The sequence below is a fragment of the Megalobrama amblycephala genome, linkage group LG14 (assembly GCF_018812025.1).
Source record: "Megalobrama amblycephala isolate DHTTF-2021 linkage group LG14, ASM1881202v1, whole genome shotgun sequence".
NCBI classification, from domain to species: Eukaryota; Metazoa; Chordata; class Actinopteri; order Cypriniformes; family Xenocyprididae; genus Megalobrama; species Megalobrama amblycephala.
The window spans coordinates 5,800,549-5,825,654 of record NC_063057.1 but is presented as its reverse complement, the minus strand read 5'-3'; the positions used below and the strand labels follow the sequence as shown (position 1 = coordinate 5,825,654).

General features: G+C 37.7%; 1 protein-coding gene across 1 annotated transcript in view; it reads right to left on the bottom strand.

Annotated features, from left to right (window-relative positions):
* Positions 1-25,106, bottom strand: part of tmtc1 (transmembrane O-mannosyltransferase targeting cadherins 1) — a 51,149-nt gene that overhangs the window by 7,064 nt on the left and 18,979 nt on the right. The window contains exons 5-16 of the mRNA XM_048155071.1: positions 22,683-22,764; positions 20,745-20,848; positions 20,036-20,114; positions 19,844-19,954; positions 10,694-10,815; positions 3,518-3,685; positions 2,209-2,322; positions 1,093-1,236; positions 886-994; positions 658-760; positions 363-498; positions 105-249 (exon numbers count right to left, since the gene is read on the bottom strand). Of these exons, the coding sequence (XP_048011028.1) occupies positions 105-249; positions 363-498; positions 658-760; positions 886-994; positions 1,093-1,236; positions 2,209-2,322; positions 3,518-3,685; positions 10,694-10,815; positions 19,844-19,954; positions 20,036-20,114; positions 20,745-20,848; positions 22,683-22,764 (1,417 nt within the window). The remainder of the gene's footprint in view (positions 1-104; positions 250-362; positions 499-657; positions 761-885; positions 995-1,092; positions 1,237-2,208; positions 2,323-3,517; positions 3,686-10,693; positions 10,816-19,843; positions 19,955-20,035; positions 20,115-20,744; positions 20,849-22,682; positions 22,765-25,106) is intronic.

Here is a 25,106-nt window from a genome sequence, read left to right as displayed (position 1 = left end):
TTTTCAAAGATGCTGACAGTTATAACAACATCAAACCTAACAGGTTGGATTGCTTAAAAAGACATAGTGGGCATTTTTTTTCTAAAAAGTCAGTGTAATCTCACCAGGGCAAGCCATATATCAGTGCTGTCAGGCTGCAGTGTGGCTGCCTCTCTGTAAACGTCCAGTGCCTCCTCGTATCTACCTGTGTTGTAGTATAAAGCCCCAAGAGGGGTCAGGATATCCACTTTACGAACCACTTGCAGGGCCCTGTGTGAGATGCACACAAACACACACACACCCGAGAGTCTGTGATTTAGTCTACAGTTGTGTAAGATGGATACACTGTTTAGACGATACGGTTTCATTTGATCTCATCTTACCTTTTGTACCACAGCTCCGCCTCTTTATTGTCATTGGACGAGCGAAGAAGACGGCCCAGGTTCACCATGGCAACGTAGTGTGCTGGCTTGAGACGCACCGCTTCCTGGTAATGAAAGGCTGCACGATCCCCATGACCTAAAAGGGACACAGACAATATGTAGGTGTTTAATAATCACTAGAGATTGGGGCAGTAACACCCTCAAGTAACAACCATCTAGCAATGCCCTGGCAACCATTTAAAGACCAATAGAGTTAATCTAGTTTCAATAATTTAAAGTGAAAGAAGTTTCGTACCCGTGTCCACCAGGAACACGCCATAGTTGTTATGGAGGTCAGAACTGTCGGGACAGTTCTCAATACCCTTGGTGTAAATTTCATTCGCTTCTTTTGAATGTCCCTACACACACACACACACGCACACAAAAAAAAAAAAGAAAGAAAAAAAAAATAGGGGAAAAATAAGTACAATTTTTTTTTTTTTTTAAATGGAATGAATCAAGAACAAGTGACAGAGAGCAAGACCTGGTCAGCATATAGAGAGGCGAGGCTGGAGTATGCATCAGCGAAATGGGGACCGAACCGAATCGATTCCTTCAGCATCCTCTCCGCCTCTTCCTCCTTCCCCTGAGACCTGGAAACAATATCAGCATCATATCCTCACCCTCATATACACAGACATAGAGACTGTGTCTGCAACCAAAGTATATGCAGTAGGGAGCGTGTATTTACTTCAGAAGATTCCCCAGGTTGAAGAGAGCTCTGTTGTGCTGAGGGTTAATGTCCAGCGCTCTCCTGTAATAAACTTCAGCCTCCTCAGCCTGATGAGTCAGCGTGCCCAGATTATTCAGAGCACTGGCATGTCGAGGGTACAGTCTACACAAATACAGAGGATTTACATAACCAATTGGACCCTAAATCTTTTATTATCAAACCAACATTAACCAACTAAAAACCAGTTATTGTGTTGCAAAACCCAGCTATTGTCTTAAAACTGGTTTATTCTGGATCTTCCAGCAGGTACTGAATATGATTTTATATCAAAGGATAAAAACATTGGGTAACACTTTAGTATGGGGAACAACAACTATTTGCTTATTAGCATGCATATTAGCTGTTTATTAGTACTCATAAAGCACATATTAATGCCTTATTCTGCATATTTTACATCCCTAAATCCTACCTAATACCTAAACTCAAATGCTACAACAACTACCTTACTACCTATTAATAAGCAGTAAATTAAGAGTTTATTGAGGCAAAAGTCATAGTTAATAGTGAATATATGTGTTCCCCATACCAACATGCTACCAAATATGGTATAAAAAATGATGGTAACACTTCAGTTTAGGCTCCAATTCTCACTATTAACTAGTTGCTTATTAGCATGCACACTACTAGGATATTGGCTATTTATTAGTACTTATAAAGCACATATTAATGCCTTATTCTGCATGACCATAATCTACATCCCTTAATCCTACCCAGTACCTAAACTTAACAACTACCTTACTAACTATTAATAAGCAGTAATTAGGAGTTTATTGAGGCAAAAGTCATAGTTAATGGTGAGAACTGGACCCTAAACTAAAGTGTGAACAAAATTATTACATATACATTATAAAATAATTGTATATGTAGTATATATTTGCAGTATGGAGGACCACTGGAGATTAATTAAACTGAATTATTATCGACCACTGAAAATGGCTAATGTTCATATTAATGTAACAGAGTATGAAGAAAACTGGGGTATTGAGGCATATTCTAACAACTGGAAATGCTTCCTTCAGCGGACAAAACCATTCAGCGTCAAAATGTTCTCATGCCTACATACACATACAGTACCTGAGGGCTGTTTTATAATGGTAAATGGCTTCTTGGTTTCGCCCTCTGTCCTTCAGGAAGTTGGCATAGTTGTAATGAACTTTAGCATTGTGAGGTAAAGTCTGAATGCCAGACCTGACAGAGGAGGACAAAAATAGTTCAGAATCCAGAAGGCATAGAGAAAGAAAACATTTCGCATTCACTGTTTTGAAGGATGAAAAACCAAAGAATGCAAAACTCAATCCATTTCAAGCTAATTGCATTAAAATCTAAACAGGCAAATATACATGTAATGGCAAATAAAATATGATAAAATCTTGGCCAAGAATTCTGGAAAATCCAATTGAATGAAAATTAAAATGGCAGATGGAACATGTTAGATCAGCTGTGGCCCTCAAGGTCCATTTTAGCTCCAACCTTGATCAAATTCATCTGTCTGTAGATTTCTAGTAATCCTAAAAACCTTGATTAGCTCATTCAGGTGTGTTTATTTAGGGTTGGAGGTGGAGCTAAACTCTGCAGGAAAATGAATCTCGAGGGCCAGAGTTGCCCACCCCTGTGTTAGATGGTTTCTAGTTGGTCACTACCTATTTTACGATGATCTATGCTGGTTTAGATGGCTGACCAGAAAGACTACAATCTAGATCAAGATGGTCTAAAGACCCCAATATACTTCAAGTGAAACCGAAGTGGTGTGACGTAATTTCGAACAAAATCAGGCCAAAACGAAAATCTTTCGGTGTTCATTTCCGGAGTTTGAAACAGCTTGCCAAAGTGAACCTTCTGGAAAAGTTTGCTTCGGCTGGTAAACACCTTTGAACTATCATTGGTCCATGGCGATTACGCACAGTAACAGGTAGGTGTGGCTCTGTTGCTTCACTATTTTTCATGTTTAGTATGGTAAATCTATTGTATAAAGTGGTATATAATTAAACGTGACGTGACTTGACTGGAGTGATGAATTTGCAGAGCTTGTACAAACATATCCACATTGCTATGATCAGATGCTTTCTTAACTGCAGTTTTCTCACCACTGTCATTTTTGTTGTTGTGTTTATTTTGTTATTGAGACGAAAGCACACAGCACATATTTCATCTAACCATCACTCTCAGCAGTGTGGGTGGCATTGGGATGTTCGCTAACAGTATAAAGATGCTCACATATTTCAAACTTCTTTTTACCCCCAAGCGAAGAATGAAAAAGGCCTTAATAGCTCAGCCAGGTCCTCCAACTAAACCAGCATTAACCATTTATTGTGTTGCAAAACCCAGCTATTATCTTAAACTGGTTTATTCTGGATCTTCCAGCAGGAACTGAATATGAACACACCTGAACAGGGCTTCTCTGGAGAGCCAGATCTCATTCTGTTGGACAGTCTTCCATGAGAAGAGGAGGAGGACAACCAGCATGGACACAGTTAGTGCGGCCGCTCCCCACCGACTGACCACTGAATACAGTCTGTTCAGCCCATGCACCACCAGAACACAGTAACCCATACTGGACAGACACACAGAGAGTTTTGTTATAGAAAAAGCCTTTGTAATGTGAGCAACACTGCATAGATTGCATAGATTTTAAACAGGCCTTTGTGTATAACAGGTAATGTAGTGTAGAGAGTATTGAGGGTGGGTGGAAAATGGCATATTTTAAACTATGGGTGCTAATGCTAAAGAACTCAAAGATGGTGACAACCAAACAGAAAAGATTTAGACTTCACATACAGATATGAACCATTTCCCAGGGGTAGACAGTGAAACTCTCATGAAGAACGGTGATATGATACCATTCAAATTTTATGTGTATGCATGCAAGAGAATACTCACAATATATTCCATGCAATATGCTAATACAGGGATCGGCAACCTAAAATGTTCAAAGAGCAATATTGGACCAAAAAAACAAAAAACAAATCTGTCTGGAGCCGCAAAAAAATTAAAAGCCTTATATAAGCCTTATATTAAGGCAACACAGGCTGTAAGTGTATATTAGCTATATTAGCCTAACGTTACTATCAAAATGACTAAGTAGACTACAAATACATACATAATGAGGTATTCCCAAGGTATATATTTAAAAACTGCTGAAAGCAGAAAAATAAGCAAATGGATCACTGCAATTCACCGAAACAGCTGGACTCCAGGCAGAGAAACATGGATTTGCATTTATCATTTTGTGTCAAATTGTTGGATTCTGAGGTAAAATCATTCCATATATATTGTATTGTTATATATTATGTTGACAAATCATCAATTAAATATTTTCCATCTTATTTTCTGCATAATTGTGTGTTTTAAAATAAACACTGACAAAAACTATACTATAAAACTATATGTTTTAGGGCTGGACAATATGACGATATATATAACATTGATATAAGTGATTACGCGGACTTAAACCTAACTATATTGTAGTTATATTAAATATTCACAGGCAGATTTGCTTTATGTATTTCCCCGGCGTCAAATCAGGCACATATAAATGTCAGGAAACACGACTCCTGGCTGCATGTCAATATCCATGGATTAGGTTTATTTGACAAGTTGTAAGAAACACTTTCGAGTCCAACCTTTAGTGTAATTCGTTTGTTTTACTCGCGTTTTCTCAGTTTCCCCTATTAAATCCAGTCACGCAGCAGGTTCTTTTGCCACTCAGTCCAGCTGAGGGAACGCGCTTTCGGCGGGAAAGTGACGTCGATGCATACCCTCGCGCCGCGCTGAAACGTGTGTCGCAAGCTATGACGCAAATCTTCGTTGACAGAAATGTTGAAATTTAATATTTATTATACACATTTTTACAGCATTGGAAAACGTTAAGAATGTTTGTGTCATGTTTGTCCTCCTACAGAAACCATATGAAAACAAAAAATATTTTTCCATTTTCATACATTTTTGAAAAAGCTCCAGGGAGCCACTAGGGGAGCGCTAAAGAGGGTTAGAGCCGCGGGTTGCCGACCTCCGTGCTAGTATATAACAATTAGTTCAAACTTTGACCTGTGGAGGGCAGTAATACACTTAGCAGTGTCTACACTGCTGGAATTCTAATAGAGAAGAAGAAGAGGGCTAGTTCAAGATGAGCATTTATGGTTAAAACTTATATAATTTTCAATTTTTTTTAGCTCTAGTGAAACTAATTTTGACCTTCAACTGTTTGGTGCCCATTGAAGTCTACTATATGGAAAAAAAATCCTGGAATGTTTTCATCAAAAACTTTAATTTCTTTTCGAATGAAGAAAGAAAGAGATGGACATCTTGGATGACATGGGGGTGAGTAAATTATCAGGAAAAGTTTATTTAAAAGTGGACTAATCCTTTAAGTGTGTGGCACAAATGCTGAATGACAAAATATGCATTGATATTTAAAAGTGTAGTTTTTCACAACAAAATCACAGGAAAGAAATAATTAAAATGACATGAATTCCCATAAATTAGTAAAATATTATTTGCAGGAATTATTCTGCATATTAAATAAGATATTTAATACAATAATTTATAATAAATGTATGATAAACAATCATTTTAAATAATTTACAATATAAAATATTTATACTGTCATATATATATACACAGTATAATGAAGTAGTAGATATTCAAAATATTACAAAAAAATATATATTACAGGATAAAAATGTTGTATAAATATCATAAATTATTAATGTACAGTACAGTCCAAAAGTTTGGAACCACTAAGATTTTTAATGTTTTTAAAAGAAGTTTCGTCTGCTCACCAAGGCTACATTTATTTAATTAAAAATACAGTAAAAAAACAGTAATATTGTGAAAGATTACAATTTAAAATAACTGTGTACTATTTAAATATATTTGACAAAGTAATTTATTCCTGTGATGCAAAGCTGAATTTTCAGCATCGTTACTCCAGTCTTCAGTGTCACATGATCCTTCAGAAATCATTCTAATATGCTGATTTGCTGCTCAATAAACATTTATGATTATTTTCAATGTTGAAAACAGTTGTGTACTTTTTTTTTCAGGATTCCTTGATGAATAGAAAGTTCAAAAGAACAGCATTTATCTGAAATACAAAGCTTCTGTAGCATTATACACTACCGTTCAAAAGTTTGGGGTCAGTAAGAATTTTTATTTTTAATTTTTTGAAAAGAAATTAAAGAAATGAATACTTTTATTCAGCAAGGATGCATTAAATCAATCAAAAGTGGCAGTAAAGACATTTATAATGTTACAAAAGATTAGATTTCAGATAAACACTGTTCTTTTGAACTTTCTATTCATCAAATAATCCTGAAAAAAAATATTGTACACAAATATTTTGTACAATTGTACACATTAAATGTTTCTTGAGCAGCAGATCAGCATATTAGAATGATTTCTGAAGGATCATGTGACACTGAAGACTGGAGTAATGATGCTGAAAATTCAGCTTTGCATCACAGGAATAAATTACTTTGTCAAATATATTCAAATAGAAAACAGTTATTTTAAATTGTAATAATATTTCACAATATTACTGTTTTTTACTGTATTTTTAATTAAATAAATGTAGCCTTGGTGAGCAGACGAATCTTCTTTTAAAAACATTAAAAATCTTAGTGGTTCCAAACTTTTGGACTGTACTGTATATATATATTTATTTATGTTTTTTTTTTGCAGTATTATTATTGACCACTTAATATTGCTAATTACTGTGTAAGACCCTGGTATGATCCACTATCATGGCCATATACAAACACAAAAGCACATAAAAAGTCTCTCCAGCACATCTGTGAATTAAATTTGTTGACCAGAGCGCATATTTGAAGGTAAACATGAGAAGGATAATTCTTTATCCACAGGAAAGGGGCTGATCCGATTCCGCGTCTCACAAAGACGCTGGTGTCACTGTGGACACGGTCAAAAACGGCTCAAGTCAAACACAATTATATGAATTTCCCACAGTGTCGACGGAATGAGAAAGTTAAAAATGTCTTTGGGGCTTAATTTGGATTCAATATCCTTCCAATCTCATTTTCTTTCTTTGTCTCTCTGCTTTGCTGCACAGGAAACGTATATTTGGAAGGCGACACCTCCCTTTCCCCGTCAACACCCACTCCACACAAACAGAACATATGAGGACTCCTGCGGCTTCACACACGCTTTCACTGCTTCCCACACACACACACACACACTTCTGAAACATGTGGTACATTCACAGTTCAAATGAATTTGTCTTGCAATTCTGTTCTGAAGATACATCAGTTGAACTAGATTTTTTGAAGAAGATGTGAGTATGCTTGCCTGTGCAAAACTTGCATCCACTAAGGTGTTGTTATTTGCTTGCTACAATATGCAGAGTGTTTTTTATTATTGCTATGCTCTATGATATTTTGGTCTCCAGTTATAGTTTAGGTCCTTCCTTCTATATAAGTCAATAGGATTGTTTTTGCATATTTTACCATGGATCGGGAAAAATAGCCTCAAAGTCGGCATGAAATGAAAATTCACTCTATTCACTTTCTAAATGCATGCGTATGCTTTATTTTTTTATGACCTTGTAATTCTTAGTCAAAATGTCTTAACTTGATCATCCGGTGAAACGACAGACTTTGCTTAAACCCTATCGCTTTATTACGGTCAAAAGTAAGCTTGTATTCAGATCTGCCTACATCTAATCAACATCCGACGCATAAAACAAAGTCTCTGCCCTACATTTTTTCTTTTTCGATAATCTGTGTCACTCAGATACACATCACAATAGGGAGGAAATGAACTGTAGCTTCTGTTTAATTTCAACAAATTTTTTGTACAAAAAACCCCCAACAAAAGTTTCTTTGCAAACTCTCCATTACACTGTGCCTCGTTTACAAAACAAAATGCTCAGAACAAATATATAAGCATGCAACGCAATCCGAACACCATTAAAATGAACCAACCACTTGTTTCTGATGCTGGGATCCTTCTGAAGTCTGTACAGAGACTCAAATGAGCTGTTTAAACTGGACGCGACGAAGTGAACATTCTTCCATTTATCCTGTTGTCGACAGACTCAAGTGAGTGGAGCATGTCAGAAACTGAACGCGTGTCTGTATACTCTATCAGTGTAGACAGAATCAGTGATTATAATGGTTTCTATTTGATTTTAACACGACTCAATCCAGGGTTGCCAGGTTTTCATAACAAAACCTGCCCAATTGCTATTCAAAACTAGACCAAAAATAGCCCAATCGCATTTCCGGGGAGGAGGTCCCTCTGTAAAAATTGCGTTGCGGGGGTAAATATAATGTTTTTGGGGTCGCTTCAACTCGCGGACATGAAAAATGTGGGAAAACGTGGACTTGGCAACACTGCTCACATCCAGTGTAGGCAAATATCAGCCGTTAAGCGACTGAATGCCGGTGTGCGGGGCCTATAGTGTGATGATGCTGATGTCTTGCTGTGGAGGCAGTCATATGCAAATGTATTTGCACATGTAGATCCCACAATATCAAATCACAATATGCTTTGTTTATAATGAGGAAGACACTTTTTGGATGAACAAAGGCCTCTTACATGTCAAAAGATCGAGGCAAATTTGATTGTCATGACCCCTTTAAAAAAAATGTACAGCAAAACTCTCCTTGAGATTTCACGTCTGTAGCACAAATAATGTAGGACGAATTTTAATATGTAGCCTATGTTTAATACTTATGGGTTAGGGTTAGATGTCATATTTCACCTCAAAATTAAAAGAACAAAATAAGAAACTGTATTTCCAATTAAGAAAAAAATATTTTATATACATTTTTATAAAGAAATTAATTTTTGTCTTTTTTTAGTTTAGTTTTTTTTTTTATCATTTTGCTTGTGTTAATGCCAACTGCTTACATTTTGGCTCAGGTGTGTATTTTATTGGAATTTTACTATTTCACCCCCATTTCCTTTAAAAAAATCTATTTTGCACTAGATACACAAATAGTTCCTCTCAGGACCTTAAGGACAAAAATGTCCCCATTTAAACCCATTAAAACTGCAATTTTTAATCCAGGGGCCATTTAACTATAAAATTGCAATCTTTGTTAATAGGCTTTCATTCTGTTGGAAAGGCTTCAAAATTAAAATTTTTACTTTTTTTTTTTTTTAAACTAGATTGTGCCATTTTCTCAGGTTTGGCCCATAAATACTCAGTTTATTCCTGTTTTCTGCTTCTGCATATTATAGAGCCAATTAGATAAATTATGCAGCTATAATTGTGTGGGTGTGTTGGTATGGATGTGTAGTAAAAAAAAATTGTGTGTGCTTGTAATATTTGAGAGAGAAAAACTGTACTGTACTGCAAATCACAAATCCAACCACTGTGTGTACCAGTGGAGTTTTGCTGGCATCTAATGAGCCCAAACAAAATCTTACTGAAAGCTCATTTTTTGAGATATCAACCTCAAATTTGGAACACAACTTGTTTAGATTTATGGCTTTTCTAACAGTTTTAGTTTTCAACATGTTTCATAAAATATATATTTTATATAAAGTATATTTTCATAAACTTAAACCTTTATAACTTTCTTTTGGTTTCACTTAAAAAAAAAATCATAATAATCTGCCAAGGGTTTTCTTTAAAATTAGATCAAACTTAAGTCTGTGCTCCCAAGCTTCGAATTTTTTACAGTTTTTTGACATGGACATTTTTGTCCACTATGGGCCTATGTGTAACTTTTTTAATTGATGCACAAAATAAAATTTTATGCGAAATAAAATAAAATGTTTTTCCTTAGAATCTGAGGTAAAATATGACATTGTGAGATTCTCCATAGACACGTGAAAAGTGAATCAGAGCCTGAGAGTTCCTCACATTCCTCTCATAGCGGTGTGCTGATGTGTGCGTGTGTGTGTCTGAGACTGTAAGTGTGTATAAATGGTTTGGCTTCTGAGCCGCAGTGCCGCCCTCACGTGTCTGATTACTATTGCTGTTGGCGCTAACAAAGACAGCGCTACTAATATTTACCCAGCATGCATAGAGAATGGCTGCCTAAATGCCAAGATAAGTGCCCATCTGATCCTAACATAGGCCATTAAATTCACTGAGCAGAAACTGTTCATTACTCATAACCAAGTGTACTCAGGGATCTAATGCTGTGTGTACATGTATTTATGTGTGTATGTGGCCGTTTGTCGGGTCACCGCTGCACTCTGAGCTAATAAGATAATTTTTGAATAACCTCTATTAAATACCTCGCCTCATTGTTCAAATTTCTGTTTAATCTCTACAGTTCACATAAATACAAACACACACAAACACACACACACACACACACACACACACACACACACACACACACACACACACACACACACTTAGATCAGTGGTGCATTATGGGAAGCAGGGCTCAAGACAGATTATGTACCGTTATCAGCGGGATGAAGGAGAACGAGGGAGAGAAAAATGGGGGCTGAATTTGTAAAGCTCAAAAAAAAAAAAAAGAAAAGTCTTTTGCAGAGCAAGGAATGTTTTTAAAGGACATTTTCTCTGGCTGTCGCAATATATTTTTACAGGCGTGCACACACACACACACACACAAACCTGGGCATGTAGAGAACTCTTTCCGCCACCACAAATCCCACGCGGAAGAACAGATTACTGGCTGGGATGAAGGGAAAGACCAGGAACAGCACGCCCACCAACACCTCCGTCCCTTTCATCTTCTACACAAAAAGAGAGAGAGACAGAGGAAAAGTGAGAGATGGAGAGAGAAACCAGAGGTTGTTTGCTGTTAGAGTAACAAGAAAAAAAAAAAACAAAGCCAAAAGTTTTTTACATTTCCTTCAGAAAATGTCAGTGATGCTTGCCTATGCAAAACCCACAGCCACAATATTAGGGCATTGCTATTTTGTTGCTAAGGTGTTGCTATGAAGATGCTATGGCACTCTGAGTGACTATGGTATGCTGGGTGGTTTTTTAACTGTGTTGCTATGAGGTTTCTAGGGTGTTGCAATGAAGTTGGTAAGGTATTGAGTGTTTTTTTTTTTAACACATTGCTATGTGGTCGATATGGTAATCTGAGTGGTTTTTAACTGCGTTGATAAGGTGTTGCTATGATGTTGCTAAGGTATTCAGACTGTTTCTAGCACATTGCTATGATGTCACTATGGTATTCTGGGTGGTTTTTAACTGTGTTGCTATGAGGTTCCTACAGTGTTGCAATGAAGTTGCTACAGTATTCTGAGTGGTTTTTAACTGTGTTGCTTAGGTTGTTAGGGTGTTGCTATGAGGTCGCTGTGGTATTCTGAGTGGTTAACTGTGTTGCTGTTAGGTTGCTAGGGTATTGCAATGAAGTTGCTAAGGTATTCTGAGTGTTGTAAGTATGTTGGTATGGTATTCTAAATCGTTTTTAACTGTGCTGCTTAGGTTGTTAGGGTGTTGCTATGGTATTCTGAGTGGTTTTTAACTGTGTTGCTTAGGTTGTTAGGGTGTTATGAGGTGGCCATGCTATTCCGAGTGGTTAACTGTGTTGCTGAGAGGATGCTAGGGTATCGCAATGAAGTTGCTAAGGTATTTGGAGTGTTGCAAGTATGTTGGCATGTTATTCTAAATCGTTTTTAACTGTGCTGCTTAGGTTGTTAGGGTGTTGCTATGGTATTCTGAGTGGTTTTTAACTGTGTTGCTCAGGTTGTTAGGGTGTTATGAGGTGGCCATGCTATTCTGAGTGGTTAACTGTGTTGCTGAGAGGATGCTAGGGTATTTCAATTAAGTTGCTAAGGTATTCGGAGTGTTGTAAGTATGTTGGTATGGTATTCTAAATCGTTTTTAACTGTGCTGCTTAGGTTGTTAGGGTGTTGCTATGGTATTCTGAGTGGTTTTTAACTGTGTTGCTCAGGTTGTTAGGGTGTTATGAGGTGGCCATGCTATTCTGAGTGGTTAATGGTGTTGCTGAGAGGATGCTAGGGTATTGCAATGAAGTTGATAAGGTATTCTAAGTGTTTTAAACATGATGGTATGGTATTCTGAGTGGTTTTTAACTGTGTTGCTTAGGTTGTTAGGGTGTTGTTATGAGGTCGCTATGGTATTCTGAGTGGTAAAATGTGTTGCTGTGAGGTTGCTAGGGTATTGCAATGAAGTTGCTATGGTATTCTGAGTGGTTAACTGTGTTGCTGTGAGGTTGCTAGGGTATTGCAATGAAGTTGCTATGGTATTCTGAGTGGTTTTTAACTGTGTTGCTTAGGTTGTTAGGGTGTTGCTATGAGGTCGCTATGGTATTCTGAGTGGTTAACTGTGTTGCTCTGAGGTTGCTAGGGTATTGCAATGAAGTTGCTAAGGTATTTGGAGTGTTTTAAGCATGTTGGTATGGTATTCTGAGTGGATTTTAACTGTGTTGTAATGGTAAAAGTATAAGCACACCTCTCCTCAACAAACCTTATGATTTGAGGTATCACTTATGTCTGCAGCACAAACAATGTGACGTGAAATATGTGCTAAAGTTTAATATTGTAAATTAGGGGGTTGTTTAAATCACTAACCCTACACATGAGCAATAGCAATAGTGTTGCTTGACAGGCAACATAAATTAAGCAAACACAAACACATACACACTGACTGACACATTATTTACTGCCCAGGCAATACTTCCACTACTGGCCTTTTCCGCACCACTACAGAGCTTCCATATCTTTATTAGTGTTATTTGAGTGTGTGTATCCTTGAAATATGAGCTAGCGTTGTTTTTATCGATGTATAAGTTCATTAAATTTGACAGCTGAGGATTGAAGGGTCAATACAGAGATATGAATTGGATATGAAATCTGAGCTAGAGCGAGAGAGGTTTGGGAGGGGATGAAATCATAACTGTATCATGCTCGGTTTATTTTGAATAGGCCGATACGCTGCTAAAAAAATAAACAATATTACCACAGCCATTGTGGTAATAACTGGAGTTTCATTCCCATATCCACAAACAATATATGAATGTTTTAATATTGATTTCTGCCTTCCAGTCCATCAAAAACATTAATTAACTTGAGGTTCAGCAACAAATGTGCAGACATCCTCACATGCAACAACTGTACCCAGAAATAAACAAAATGTGCTGATAACATTCATGGTCACAAATCAGTACAATCTACTCTTTGTTTGTGTCTTTGTGTGTTTTGCATGAGATAATTAGCCTAGTAAACATTCCTGAGGAGACAGATTGGAAAGTCATCAGGGTGAATAGCTGGCACAGCTGATCGGGATGTGCATGATGAAGGCGTGGCCAAGAATGTTCATGTGACAATGGGAATATTTCAGTGAAAACTATGCTTTTTAAGTTCAGTTCAAAAGAGCTACATAGTTCAATGCATGATATACATTTTTCTGATATTATATAGGTCATATTCTACACTTTGGTAGCTGTGTTCCGCTTTAAAGTCCACTTCAGTGTTATTTTTGTATTATTTTTATAGTATTATAGTATTTTTTAATATACTGAATTAGCTTTTATTTTTATATTTTCCGTTTCATTTATATATATATATATATATATATTATATATAAAATTAATTGCATGTGTTAACACATTAATTTTGACAGATATATTAAAAATATTTATCGCAATTAAAGCTCGATCCATTTTTTCCAGTCATCCTTCAGCTAGCGTTACATTATATGATCACGGTATCATTCATTCGAGTGCTATTAAACCATTTAACTTAAATCTGTACTAGCGCGCTGTCTGTGAATCTCTTTATTCAATTTATGTATATTTCCTACCTGTTAGATCAAATATTTAAAATATATAGTCTTTATGTTGTTTCTACATTAATTTGGAGATTAAATGTAAAATTATTACAATATAAAAATATATCAAAAACTTTAATGTTAGGTGCGATTAATTGTGAATTATAACATAAAAATGTGTTTTAATCGATTGACAACACTAACTATTATATATATTTGTGCAAAAGATCAAAAGAAAAATCCATATGCCCCCTTCAGTACAAATTGAAAGCAACATAAACACAGACAGAAAGAAGCAAAACCAGACAACACTCATATACACAGAGCCTACAAGCTTATGTTTTTCTGGGAAATATTAGAGGGCTAAAGCTGGGTCATGAGAATGATGATAGCTTTGGCATTATCCTTTTTGCCAGTTGCCATCTGTTGTCATGGCAGCACAAACAGAGGTCATCCGCAGTCCCAAAATGTCACTGGGCCAAACTCCATTCACAGGCACTCTAAAGACTTATTTCGGTTCTTCCCCTCAGCACTTCCTTTATTCTCTTTCACCTTGACTTTTTTCAGCCCTTCAGTTCCTTTCTATCATCTTTCCCCTTCCAGAGGTAAGAAGGATAGTTGTGTGATAATACAAGACGCTGCCACTGATATAATGCTACAAGTACAGTCCTTGATAGAAAACGAGGAGCACAAAAATGAAGTCGAAGATTATAATGAAATTTAGATTTAACATTACAAAATTTGGATCATGTGTCCAGCATGATTTGAAAATGATTCAAAGATCTTCAATGTAAGCAAGAACATCTGATTGCGGTACAAAGGAGTCTGTACAAAGTTTGAACAGTGTTATTTTTGTTATTTTAGTATTATTTAAATACTAAGACATGAAAGTTTGAACCGATCCTCCAGTCCACTTGTGAAACATTTATAGAATATGAAATCTGAGATTGTTGTCTCTATAAACGGAATGAAAAAAAAAACAGGCTTTTTCCTATATTAAACATTTGCACACATCCACACACCTCAACTCAATCAGTAAAAGGAGCAGGCAGTTTACTGACATTGGTCTGTCAGCTTGTCTCAGACACACGTATGAATTATTCAGTCAGTAGATATGAGATCTGCTGATCAGGGACTGGAATATTCTCTCTCTCTTTCTCTTTCCCTCTCTCTCAGTTTCTTTATGTGGAGTCGGATCAGCCATTCTAGTAACGAGAAAACACACTGCCTATTTCTTTCCACAAACTCAAGGACTGGAACAGAGAAATGTGAACATTTCTAAAAGATCCCTCAAGGACACCGCCAACACAGCGGCAAACAACTAAAAGAGCATCCTGGGGGTCGACAAAACCTGACTGACATCCTCTCGCAGTTCCTCAAATGTTTTATAAAATGAGCCTGTAAATGTTTTATTGGTGGCTGAAGCTCTCAAGGTCTCATAAAACCTTGAATGCTTTGCTATTATTTGTTTTATTCTTACTCATTTTGGCTTGTTCAGTGCATAGAAATCCCTGATAGCACACATACATCACTGAGATGTCTATTTGATGTCTGCATTTACAAACCCGATTCCAAAAAAGTTGGGACACTGTACAAATTGTGAACAAAAAAGGAATGCAATAATTTACAAATCTCATAAACTTATATTTTATTCACAATAGAATATAGATAACATATCAAATGTTGAAAGTGACACATTTTGAAATGTCATGCCAAATATTGGCTCATTTTGGATTTCATGAGAGCTACACATTCCAAAAAAGTTGGGACAGGTAACAATAAGAGGCCAGAAAAGTTAAATGTACATATAAGGAACAGCTGGAGGACCAATTTGCAACTTATTAGGTCAATTGGCAACATGATTGGGTATAAAAAGAGCCTCTCAGAGTGGCAGTGTCTCTCAGAAGTCAAGATGGGCAGAGGATCACCAATTCCCCCAATGCTACGGCGAAAAATAGTGGAGCAATATAGAAAGGAGTTTCTCAGAGAAAAATTGCAAAGAGTTTGAAGTTATCATCATCTAAGAGAATCTGGAACAATCTCTGTGCGTAAGGGTCAAGGCCGGAAAACCATACTGGATGCCCGTGATCTTCAGGCCCTTAGATGGCACTGCATCACATACAGTAATGCTACTGTAATGGAAATCACAACATGGGCTCAGGAATACTTCCAGAAAACATTGTCGGTGAACACAATCCACCGTGCCATTCGCCGTTGCCGGCTAACACTCTATAGGTCAAAAAAGAAGCCATATCTAAACATGATCCAGAATCGCAGGCGTTTTCTCTGGGCCAAGGCTCATTTAAAATGGACTGTGGAAAAGTGGAAAACTGTTCTGTTGTCAGACAAATCAAAATTTGAAGTTCTTTTTGGAAAACTGGGACACCATGTCATCCGGACAAGGATAAAGAGGACAAGGACAAGTTGTTATCAGTGCTCAGTTCAGAAGCCTGCATCTCTGATGGTATGGGGTTGCATGAGTGCGTGTGGCATGGGCAGGTTTCACATCTGGAAAGGCACCATCAATGCTGAAAGGTATATCCATGTTCAAGAACAACATATGCTCCCATCCAGACGTCGTCTCTTTCAGGGAAGACCTTGTATTTTCCAACATGACAATGCCAGACCACATACTGCATCAATTACAACATCATGGCTGCGTAGAAGAAGGATCCGGGTACTGAAATGGCCAGCCTGCAGTCCAGATCTTTCACCCATAGAAAACATTGTCGGTGAACACAATCCACCGTGCCATTCGCCGTTGCCGGCTAAAACTCTATAGGTCAAAAAAGAAGCCATATCTAAACATGATCTAGAAGTGCAGGCATTTTCTCTGGGCCAAGGCTCATTTAAAATGGACTGTGGAAAAGTGGAAAACTGTTCTGTTGTCAGACAAATCAAAATTTGAAGTTCTTTTTGGAAAACTGGGACGCCATGTCATCCGGACTAAAGGGGACAAGGACAACCCAAGTTGTTATCAGCGCTCAGTTCAGAAGCCTGCATCTCTGATGGTATGGGGTTGCATGAGTGCGTGTGGCATGGCCAGCTTACACATCTTGAAAGGCACCATCAATGCTGAAAGGTATATCCAAGTTCTAGAAGAACATATGCTCCCATCCAGACGTCGTCTCTTTCAGGGAAGACCTTGCATTTTCCAACATGACAATGCCAGACCACATACTGCATCAATTACAACATCATGGCTGTGTAGAAGAAGGATCCGGGTACTGAAATGGCCAGCCTGCAGTCCAGATCTTTCACCCATAGAAAACATTTAGCGCATCATAAAGAGGAAGATGCGACAAAGAAGACCTAAGACAGTTGAGCAACTAGAAGCCTGTATTAGACAAGAATGGGACAACATTCCTATTCCTAAACTTGAGCAACTTGTCTCCTCAGTCCCCAGACGTTTGCAGACTGATATAAAAAGAAAAAGGGATGCCGCACAGTGGTAAACATGGCCTTGTCCCAACTTTTTTGAGATGTGTTGATGCCATGAAATTTAAAATCAACTTATTTTTCCCTTAAAATGATACATTTTCTCAGTTTAAACATTTGATATGTCATCTATGTTGTATTCTGAATAAAATATTGAAAATTTGAAACTTCCACATCACTGCATTCTGTTTTTATTCACAATTTGTACAGTGTCCCAACTTTTTTGGAATCGGGTTTGTACATCTGCAATATGTCTCTAAAGGCAGGAACACACCAAACCGCCGAACTAGCAGCGACGAAAGCAGACTGCAGGATCCAAAGTTGCCCTGACACAACAAACCGACGCTTGACAGCCGACGGCCAAGTAGCACGTCCGTTCTGCGCCTGAGTAAGATGAAATGCCTTTCTGTACCAGCAGGTGGCAGTAGCCGAACAGCCAATCAGAATGATCAGCTGGCCTGACGGACCTACAGGCGAGTATTTATAGCATTTACATGTTTTTTTTCCTTTTATAGTACCACCAAATGGCCAGTCGCCACATCCTTTGTCACGCGACCACAGAATGAGCTCTTATATAGGTGTGCTGACTTTGGTGAAAATATCTCATTCCGTTCACAAGATATAGCCATTTTAGTAAAAGTGGAATGTTTTGGTAGCCCTTAGGGACCGTGAATCAAAATTTCAACCTTTTTTTGATAATTATTGACAACGAGACTCCAGAGAATCTTGCTGCACTGGTTTGGTTCCGATCGTGTCAAAAACCTAGGACTAGTTCGCAAAAGTAGTTTTTTCAAAAAAATCCAACATACCCAAAAATTTCGCCATAACGGCGAGTGATCCCAAGAATGCATTTTGTCCGACTTGAGCCAAGGATTCCAACAGCATAAGTCACTTGAGCCTAAGGGCTGATTTACACTTCTGCGTCAAGTGTACGGCATAGGCTGTGTGTAGCACATGCCTAAAAGAATAGCACCTCTTCAAAAATGTAACAATGCGTCAATTCTACACATACCACAAGCGCTGTGATTGGTCTGCTAGAACCCCTCCCTCAGGTTAAAAAACTGGCACGGAGCAATCGGAGAAGAGCGAGCGTTTTCAACTTCCATAGGAATGAAAAAGTGCTCTGTTTCAGGGGACACATGCAGTCATACTGCAACAAAAGTCATTACCTGTTTGCCGCTTCTATTTGTAAGCTTCTCTGACAACGTACATGACAAGCTGCTTCTTCGGCTTTTGTCTTGATACTCAATATGACCGCGGACACTGCCTACTAGTGGTCTGCATGCATGTCGACTTGGACTACGACACAGAAGTATAAATGAAAACAGACGCATAGCCTACGGCGCAGAGCCTATGGCGTATGTCCGACGCAGAAGTATAATCAGCCTTAAGCGCAACGGTTCAGCAGTTACGAGACTTTTAGTACTTTTTACCGCTATAGCACCCCCTTCGGGCCGATCGGGGCAAGCCTTGCTGACGCTGTAGATGGTGTGAGTACTAACAGCCCTCAAAGTTTCAAGTCTCTACAACTTACGGTTTGGTCTGCCCGATCACTTTTAGGGGAGAATGCTGATCCTTGGAAATTTTAACAATTGCAATAAGGTTTCAGATCCCCTAACTATAACGATAACTATATTAGTGTCCAAACTAACAGACGATAACAGATTCTGTTTATTCTAAGTGCGCACTGCAGTTTAAGTCAAGTGTCGCTTTTAAATGCTAAAGCTCTTTTAAGCAGGATGGATTCTGATTGGCTGTCAATGTGTTTATCATTCATCAGCTGGAAAAAAAATAATTATAAAGTGATTCCTGCGATATTCTCTGTGCCGTTATCGTTATAGTTGTGGTGTGAACTCTGCTATTCTTTTAAAATCAGAATGATTTTTAAAACTATATCTTTATTGTTATTGTTTGTTATTGTCCTTGGTCTGAACAGGCCTTAAGACAGGTAGGAACTGTGACGTTTTGGTCAAAGATTTTTTTATTCAGGTATTTTCAAATATTATAAAATGCTTAACAAAGGTCTTTGACTGCAACAACAAAAGTTGATGTTTTTTGGCTGAAACTATAATAGATTTGCAAGCAGTTTGTGGTACTTCTGATTTTTCCAGTGTCTTTGATGCTAAAATTACATTTATATGCCATATGAAAATGTATTCATTTCACCGTCAGCATATGTGCCTCACAAAATTTGCAAGATTGAGATGAGCAGAAATAATCCCCTGAAGAACTGAATAACCTGATTAAAAAAAAAATCAAGTGCAACCTGCGCGAGGAACATGTGCATTAGCTAACGGCAAACATCTGCTTCGCGTGAGCTTTTGCACTCATTTACACAATCTCTGAAATTTTTCATAGGTTGCTATGGCGATGAGTTGTGGAGAATTGCGTTGGGAGCGCATGGAAAGGAAGAACGACTGAACAGCGGGATGTGAGACAGCATGAGTGAAGGCTTTTATGCCCATCAAAACAGGAAAGGTACGTTAGTGTGTGTGTTTTTCATAAATTATGACAGATCGAGTCTGTGGAGACGCGGTCTCGGCGGTTTGTCTTGACATGTGGAAATGTGTGCGCGCTCACCTGTAGGCGTGTAACGCAGTTCAGGCTGAGAGCCAGCATGACGAAAGCCAAAGTCAGGGAAGCAATATTCCGTCCGTCCCACAGAGACTCCACTAAAGTAATGCTTCCTACCTGTCAATCACAACTCATGCAATCATCAAACATTTATTAGTATGTAGTTTTTTTCAGTGTGTTTCTGTTGATGCCATTTACCTGCCAGTCGTAGCAAAGCACTATGGGAGCCAGTAAGAGCCAGGCATTGAAGGAGAGCAGGTAGCAGTATGTAAGAAACCTAAAAAGACAGCAAAGATTTGCTAAATTATTAAATGTAATGTTTAAAAATTAGATTTTTACCTTTTCTGAAGAAAATGAATGAGGTCCTTGCTGAAGTCGCCACTATAATGCTAAGACTGTTCTGGGCGGTTTCCAGGGTGTTACTAAGCAGTTACTAGGATATTCTGGGTGGTAGCTAGGGCGCTGCTATGGTATTTTCAATGGTTTCTTTCTGACTCAAGTGAAATCTAACCCCAAACATGCCATAAAATAGGTATTTTAAAGGGTTAGTTCACCCAAAAATGAAAGTTCTTTCTTCATTTAAAAGGTATTTTAATGAAATCACTCGGATAATATTAATAGTCCTTACATAAGATAATTAAAGTAGATTAAATCATGCATACTGACATACAGTACATACAAATGCTTAATAATAATAAGAGTAATAATAGTAAAACAACAGTTCTCCCTCTGTTATTTATGGTTTGGAGGAAATGTCAAGGTTTTCCTGCTTTTGTGTATGTTCAAAACCACATCGGACGCATCGCTGAATTTGAATGCTGTTATAGTCCATATAGTCTTCAGTGGATGAGGACATATTTCTCTGCGTTAACTCTGTAGATGTTTGAGTGATGACAGTCAGACCGACCTGGTGAGCAGATATGGAGAGAAGGATGCTGGATTGTCTTGCTCTGAGAACAGCGGCATGGATCCACCCATCAACCATAAGCGGAAAGACATGATGACTGTAACCTGCAGAAAAAAAAAACTTATGAAATAGCTTCAAATGAGCCCATGAGGTCATGGGGTTTGAGCTAAAATGATCAATGCTGATTTAAATGAAATAAAAATTATTCTTGAAAATAATAAATCAAATAATAAAATAATAAAAACAAGATAATAAAATACTACTACTAATAATAAAATTAAATAGGTATATAAAAATAAAATGGTTTATAAATAGAATATAAATAAATAAACATTAAAGGCACAATATGTAATTTTCGCAGCTAGAGGTCGCTTTTTCAAAACAAAGACGTAGCTTGATGACGCCTTGATTTCGCTGAATCATGGGAGGTGTTGTCTTCAAGTCAAGGCTTTTATTGTGCCGCAGACAAGCACTTCTGCTTCCTCCGTCATGTGTATGTGGGGTAAAGCAGCGCTGTTTATCATATTAGATACATTTGTATATTGAAAGTTGTTATAATGCTACTCTGAGCGTTCGCTTGGCGGCTGCTATGAGACACTTGTTGCACACTGCAGTAAGCTAGATCGATTTTAGGCATGGTAAAACATGATAAATGAAGAAAACAAGATTTTAACAATAAGACTTAGGCTACTGTGTTGAGCTATATAACAATGATTAGTTTTCTGTCAATGAATGTATCCAAATAGTTGCTCCCCTGTCTAATAGAACACATAATATATTAAAGCATATTTGGTGTTTCCGTGGTTTCTACAAAATAAAACCGGCAATCAAGGGTAACGCGAGGATGATGTCAGTGATAGGCGACGCACGGACACGGTCTGTGTCTTGGTTAAATTTGCTCAACAAAATATACTGTATAACATTGTTCTAGTGGTTTCTGGATATTTTAACACAGAAATCTTACATATTGTGCCTTTAAATAGGTGCATGTAAAATTTATGATATTATGAAAGGTTTAACGTTAATTAAAAAACATGATGAGTCATCATTTTTTTTGGTTTATTTTGCTTTAGAAGAAAGCCAGTAAATTGTAAATGCACATACACTAAGAGTCTATTTACCCAGCTTTTAGTAGTTTGCAAGAATATATAGATGAGTTCAAAGCAAACAGACATGAACTAAAAGACACAAAACTGCGATTATGATTGATTACATGGGGTTAAAATTCAAAGTATAATCCAGCCCAGATCATTAACCACTAGGGTTGTAAAGGGGTGGAAAATGTCCATGGGAAGTTAAGCTAGGAAATTCTGGAAATATTCCAAGTTGGAAACTTTATGGAAATTATGGGAATTAATTGGAAGATTGTGGTAATTTTTACAATCTGTATCATATACAAACATAAATATAAACATTTTGTTTGATCATAAACAGACATGCATGCAAACTAATACAAATTTAAAAAAATTACATTTTTGACGAGATCGAATTGTTTTCTGAACAACAAAAAAGCATGAATGTTGAATAAAATAAACATATTCCTTATAATCCCACCCAAAAAGTCCCATTCAAAATGTAAAATGAAAGCAGATTCAGGGGTGTGTGAGCTATATGCATGTGACTGAGGAAAGAGCAGGGTAGAAATTCAACTGAATTTGCATTAAACTGGTTGTTTTAACCAAGATTATGCTGCAGATGTTTTCAACTTCTGTACATTTAAGTTCTCTGTTATAGGCTAACCTGCAATTTTGCAAAATTATTCCCATTAATTCCCATATATTCCCGTTAATTCCCATGGAAAGTTTCCAACTTTGAAAATTCCCAGAATTTTGCAAATCACTAAGTAACAGCACATTATAAGGAATAAAAGCTAAATTCAGAATGTGCATTGCCAAAAGAAGCATTGCAACATTTGGCAGTAAAAACGTAGCTACTTACATGTAACGAGATGACGCAAGCTCGTTTGACAAAAGGGCAGGAAATTCTGACGAGCTCCTTCAACCCAGAACGCGACAGGTGCCTGGAACGAAAGCATAACCAGATGTGACAGTCGTTTAACGACTCCATAACTCAATCAGCTGATGAACTCATTTTCATTCATTACTGACTTAATCAAACCATCAGTGAATTACTTTACGGGTATATTAATCTGTTAACTGTTGCTCTCAATTAATTACCTCTACATCTTGGAAAACAGAGCTGCAAGAAAACAAGTGAAAACACACATGCCCTCACAGCCCTCTTTAAAAGACTTTAAAATGGCACTCTAAACTGGAACGCCATCATCCGTCTTTGAGAGTGCCGGGATGTACAGTGAATTTTAATTCAGCGTGACATGACACCATGACAGCTGTGACTGGAAATGTGGGGTGAGATGAATGAAAGAAAAGAAGAGGCGAGAGAAGGAGGTGGGGGAGGAATGGAGCTCAGGCAGTACATCGCACTTCTGCTGATTGATTCAGTAAAGAGCTGGAGAGAGCTCAGCCTAATGAATGTGTGTGTGCATCATTGCTTTTCAGAGCGTATTGTACTCCAGGGATCGGTAACCGTGCTCAAAGACAGCGCAGTATTTTAAAAAACGCAAGACTCCCTTCTCTATCCTTGCCTTTCATTGCTATTTCCATTATTATGCCATTTTGGGTTTTATACTGAACAAAGAATGTTTAAAACTCAAATAATAATAATAATAATAATAAAAATTCACATTCTTGTTCTTATTGTGATCAATTCATCAGTGCATGTTCTGATGTAGATTTCATCAAAATGTAAACCCTCTCTCTGCTTCTGAAACAACTTTCCTTTTCTGAGGACATCAAGGCCACCAAGTCTCAACCAATGGAGAAGTTCCCAGTCTTATTGTGAACAATTCATTTGTCCACATTATTCCAAAGAAATTAAAGGTGCTAAAGAGGATGTTTTGTTTTACACATTTTTGCAATATTACTTGAAACTTTAGTCTTTACTAACTGATAAAAGACTATTTATTAGGTGCACTGAAAGTAATAATATTAATATACATCATCTGTGCACGAGGTAGGGCCTTAAAAACATCAGCCAATCGTTTACGCGATTGGCCCTCTGGCTTGTCAATCACTGCCGTGACGTTCCTTGTGAGAGACGAGCGCAGCTGCGCGCTCCAGTAACTTTCCACACTCCACAGGCGCCGCATGCAATGTTTTTGTCCGGAGACAGGAGTAACAACTGCAGATTATGAGTTACCTGCGGTGAGTCCGACATAATGAATCCACTAACACGACACAGCGAATGCCGGTGGTAATCACTCGTGTTCCAATACTCGTGCACGAGTTTTGGGAGGCGTTCCTTTGAAATAAGCTGTGAAGGAGGGGGGTTGTTCTTACGCATGCGCTCATTTCAAAAACTCACTAACAGTCTTTGGATTCTCAGTCGACGAAAAAATCCTCTCTATCACCTTTAAAATATAAAATGTAGATTTCATCAAAATATAAAGACTTTCTCTGCCAGTGAAACGACTTTCCTTTTCGGATTACATCACCAAGACCACCAAGTTTCAGCCAATGGGAGCTGGACATGCTTCAGAAGGGGAGGAGTTCTACACAAAATGGAAACTGGCGCGGCAATAAAATAAAAATGTCACATTTTTTTCCTCATTAAATATCTACTTTCACTTGGAAATATATCACTTTACGGAAGTCAAACAGGTTGTAAATGCAGTTCCATTTTAAGATGCAATTTTTACATTTTTGCCACCATACTTAATTAGACACCCAAATATGAATACACAAATAGCGTTAACATCTGCTGTGCCATTAAATGCATTATAGCTGCTTAGGAATAAGACAATTATGGTACGTCAACTCCTAACAGCAATAATCCAGATTAACAATCATTTTAATGGAATTGGGAGCATTTACTTAATTAATGTCAGCCATTTGTGAGGCGCTTGTAACTGATACTCCTATGAATATTGCACTGGTGTAGAGTTACAGGAGAGAAAACAAGTGTCAGCTTATGCATTTAATAATAACAAAGCCCAAAGGAGACACTCCACCCCCTCACTACAAACACACACTCACCAAAACGTACACTGAGAGACAGCATGTCTACAAGCATTATGACGACTATCAGTCACAATCACACACTCACACACTCCACACTGTGAGTGTGTGTGAGAGAGTTTGTCTCTCGTGTCCTCCCCAGGGTCACGGGTAGCAGCAAAGGTTTATGGGCACTTTTGAAAATCAAATAAAGCTACAGAGCCCTCATTCCCCAGAGGGAGACGCAGACGGAGAGAGGAACCTTTCCTTTGCTGTTCTTCAAGGCTGCGGAGTGTTTTCATGCCCATGTCACTCTGTTTGTGTCACAGATGTTCTTTGCTGCCTT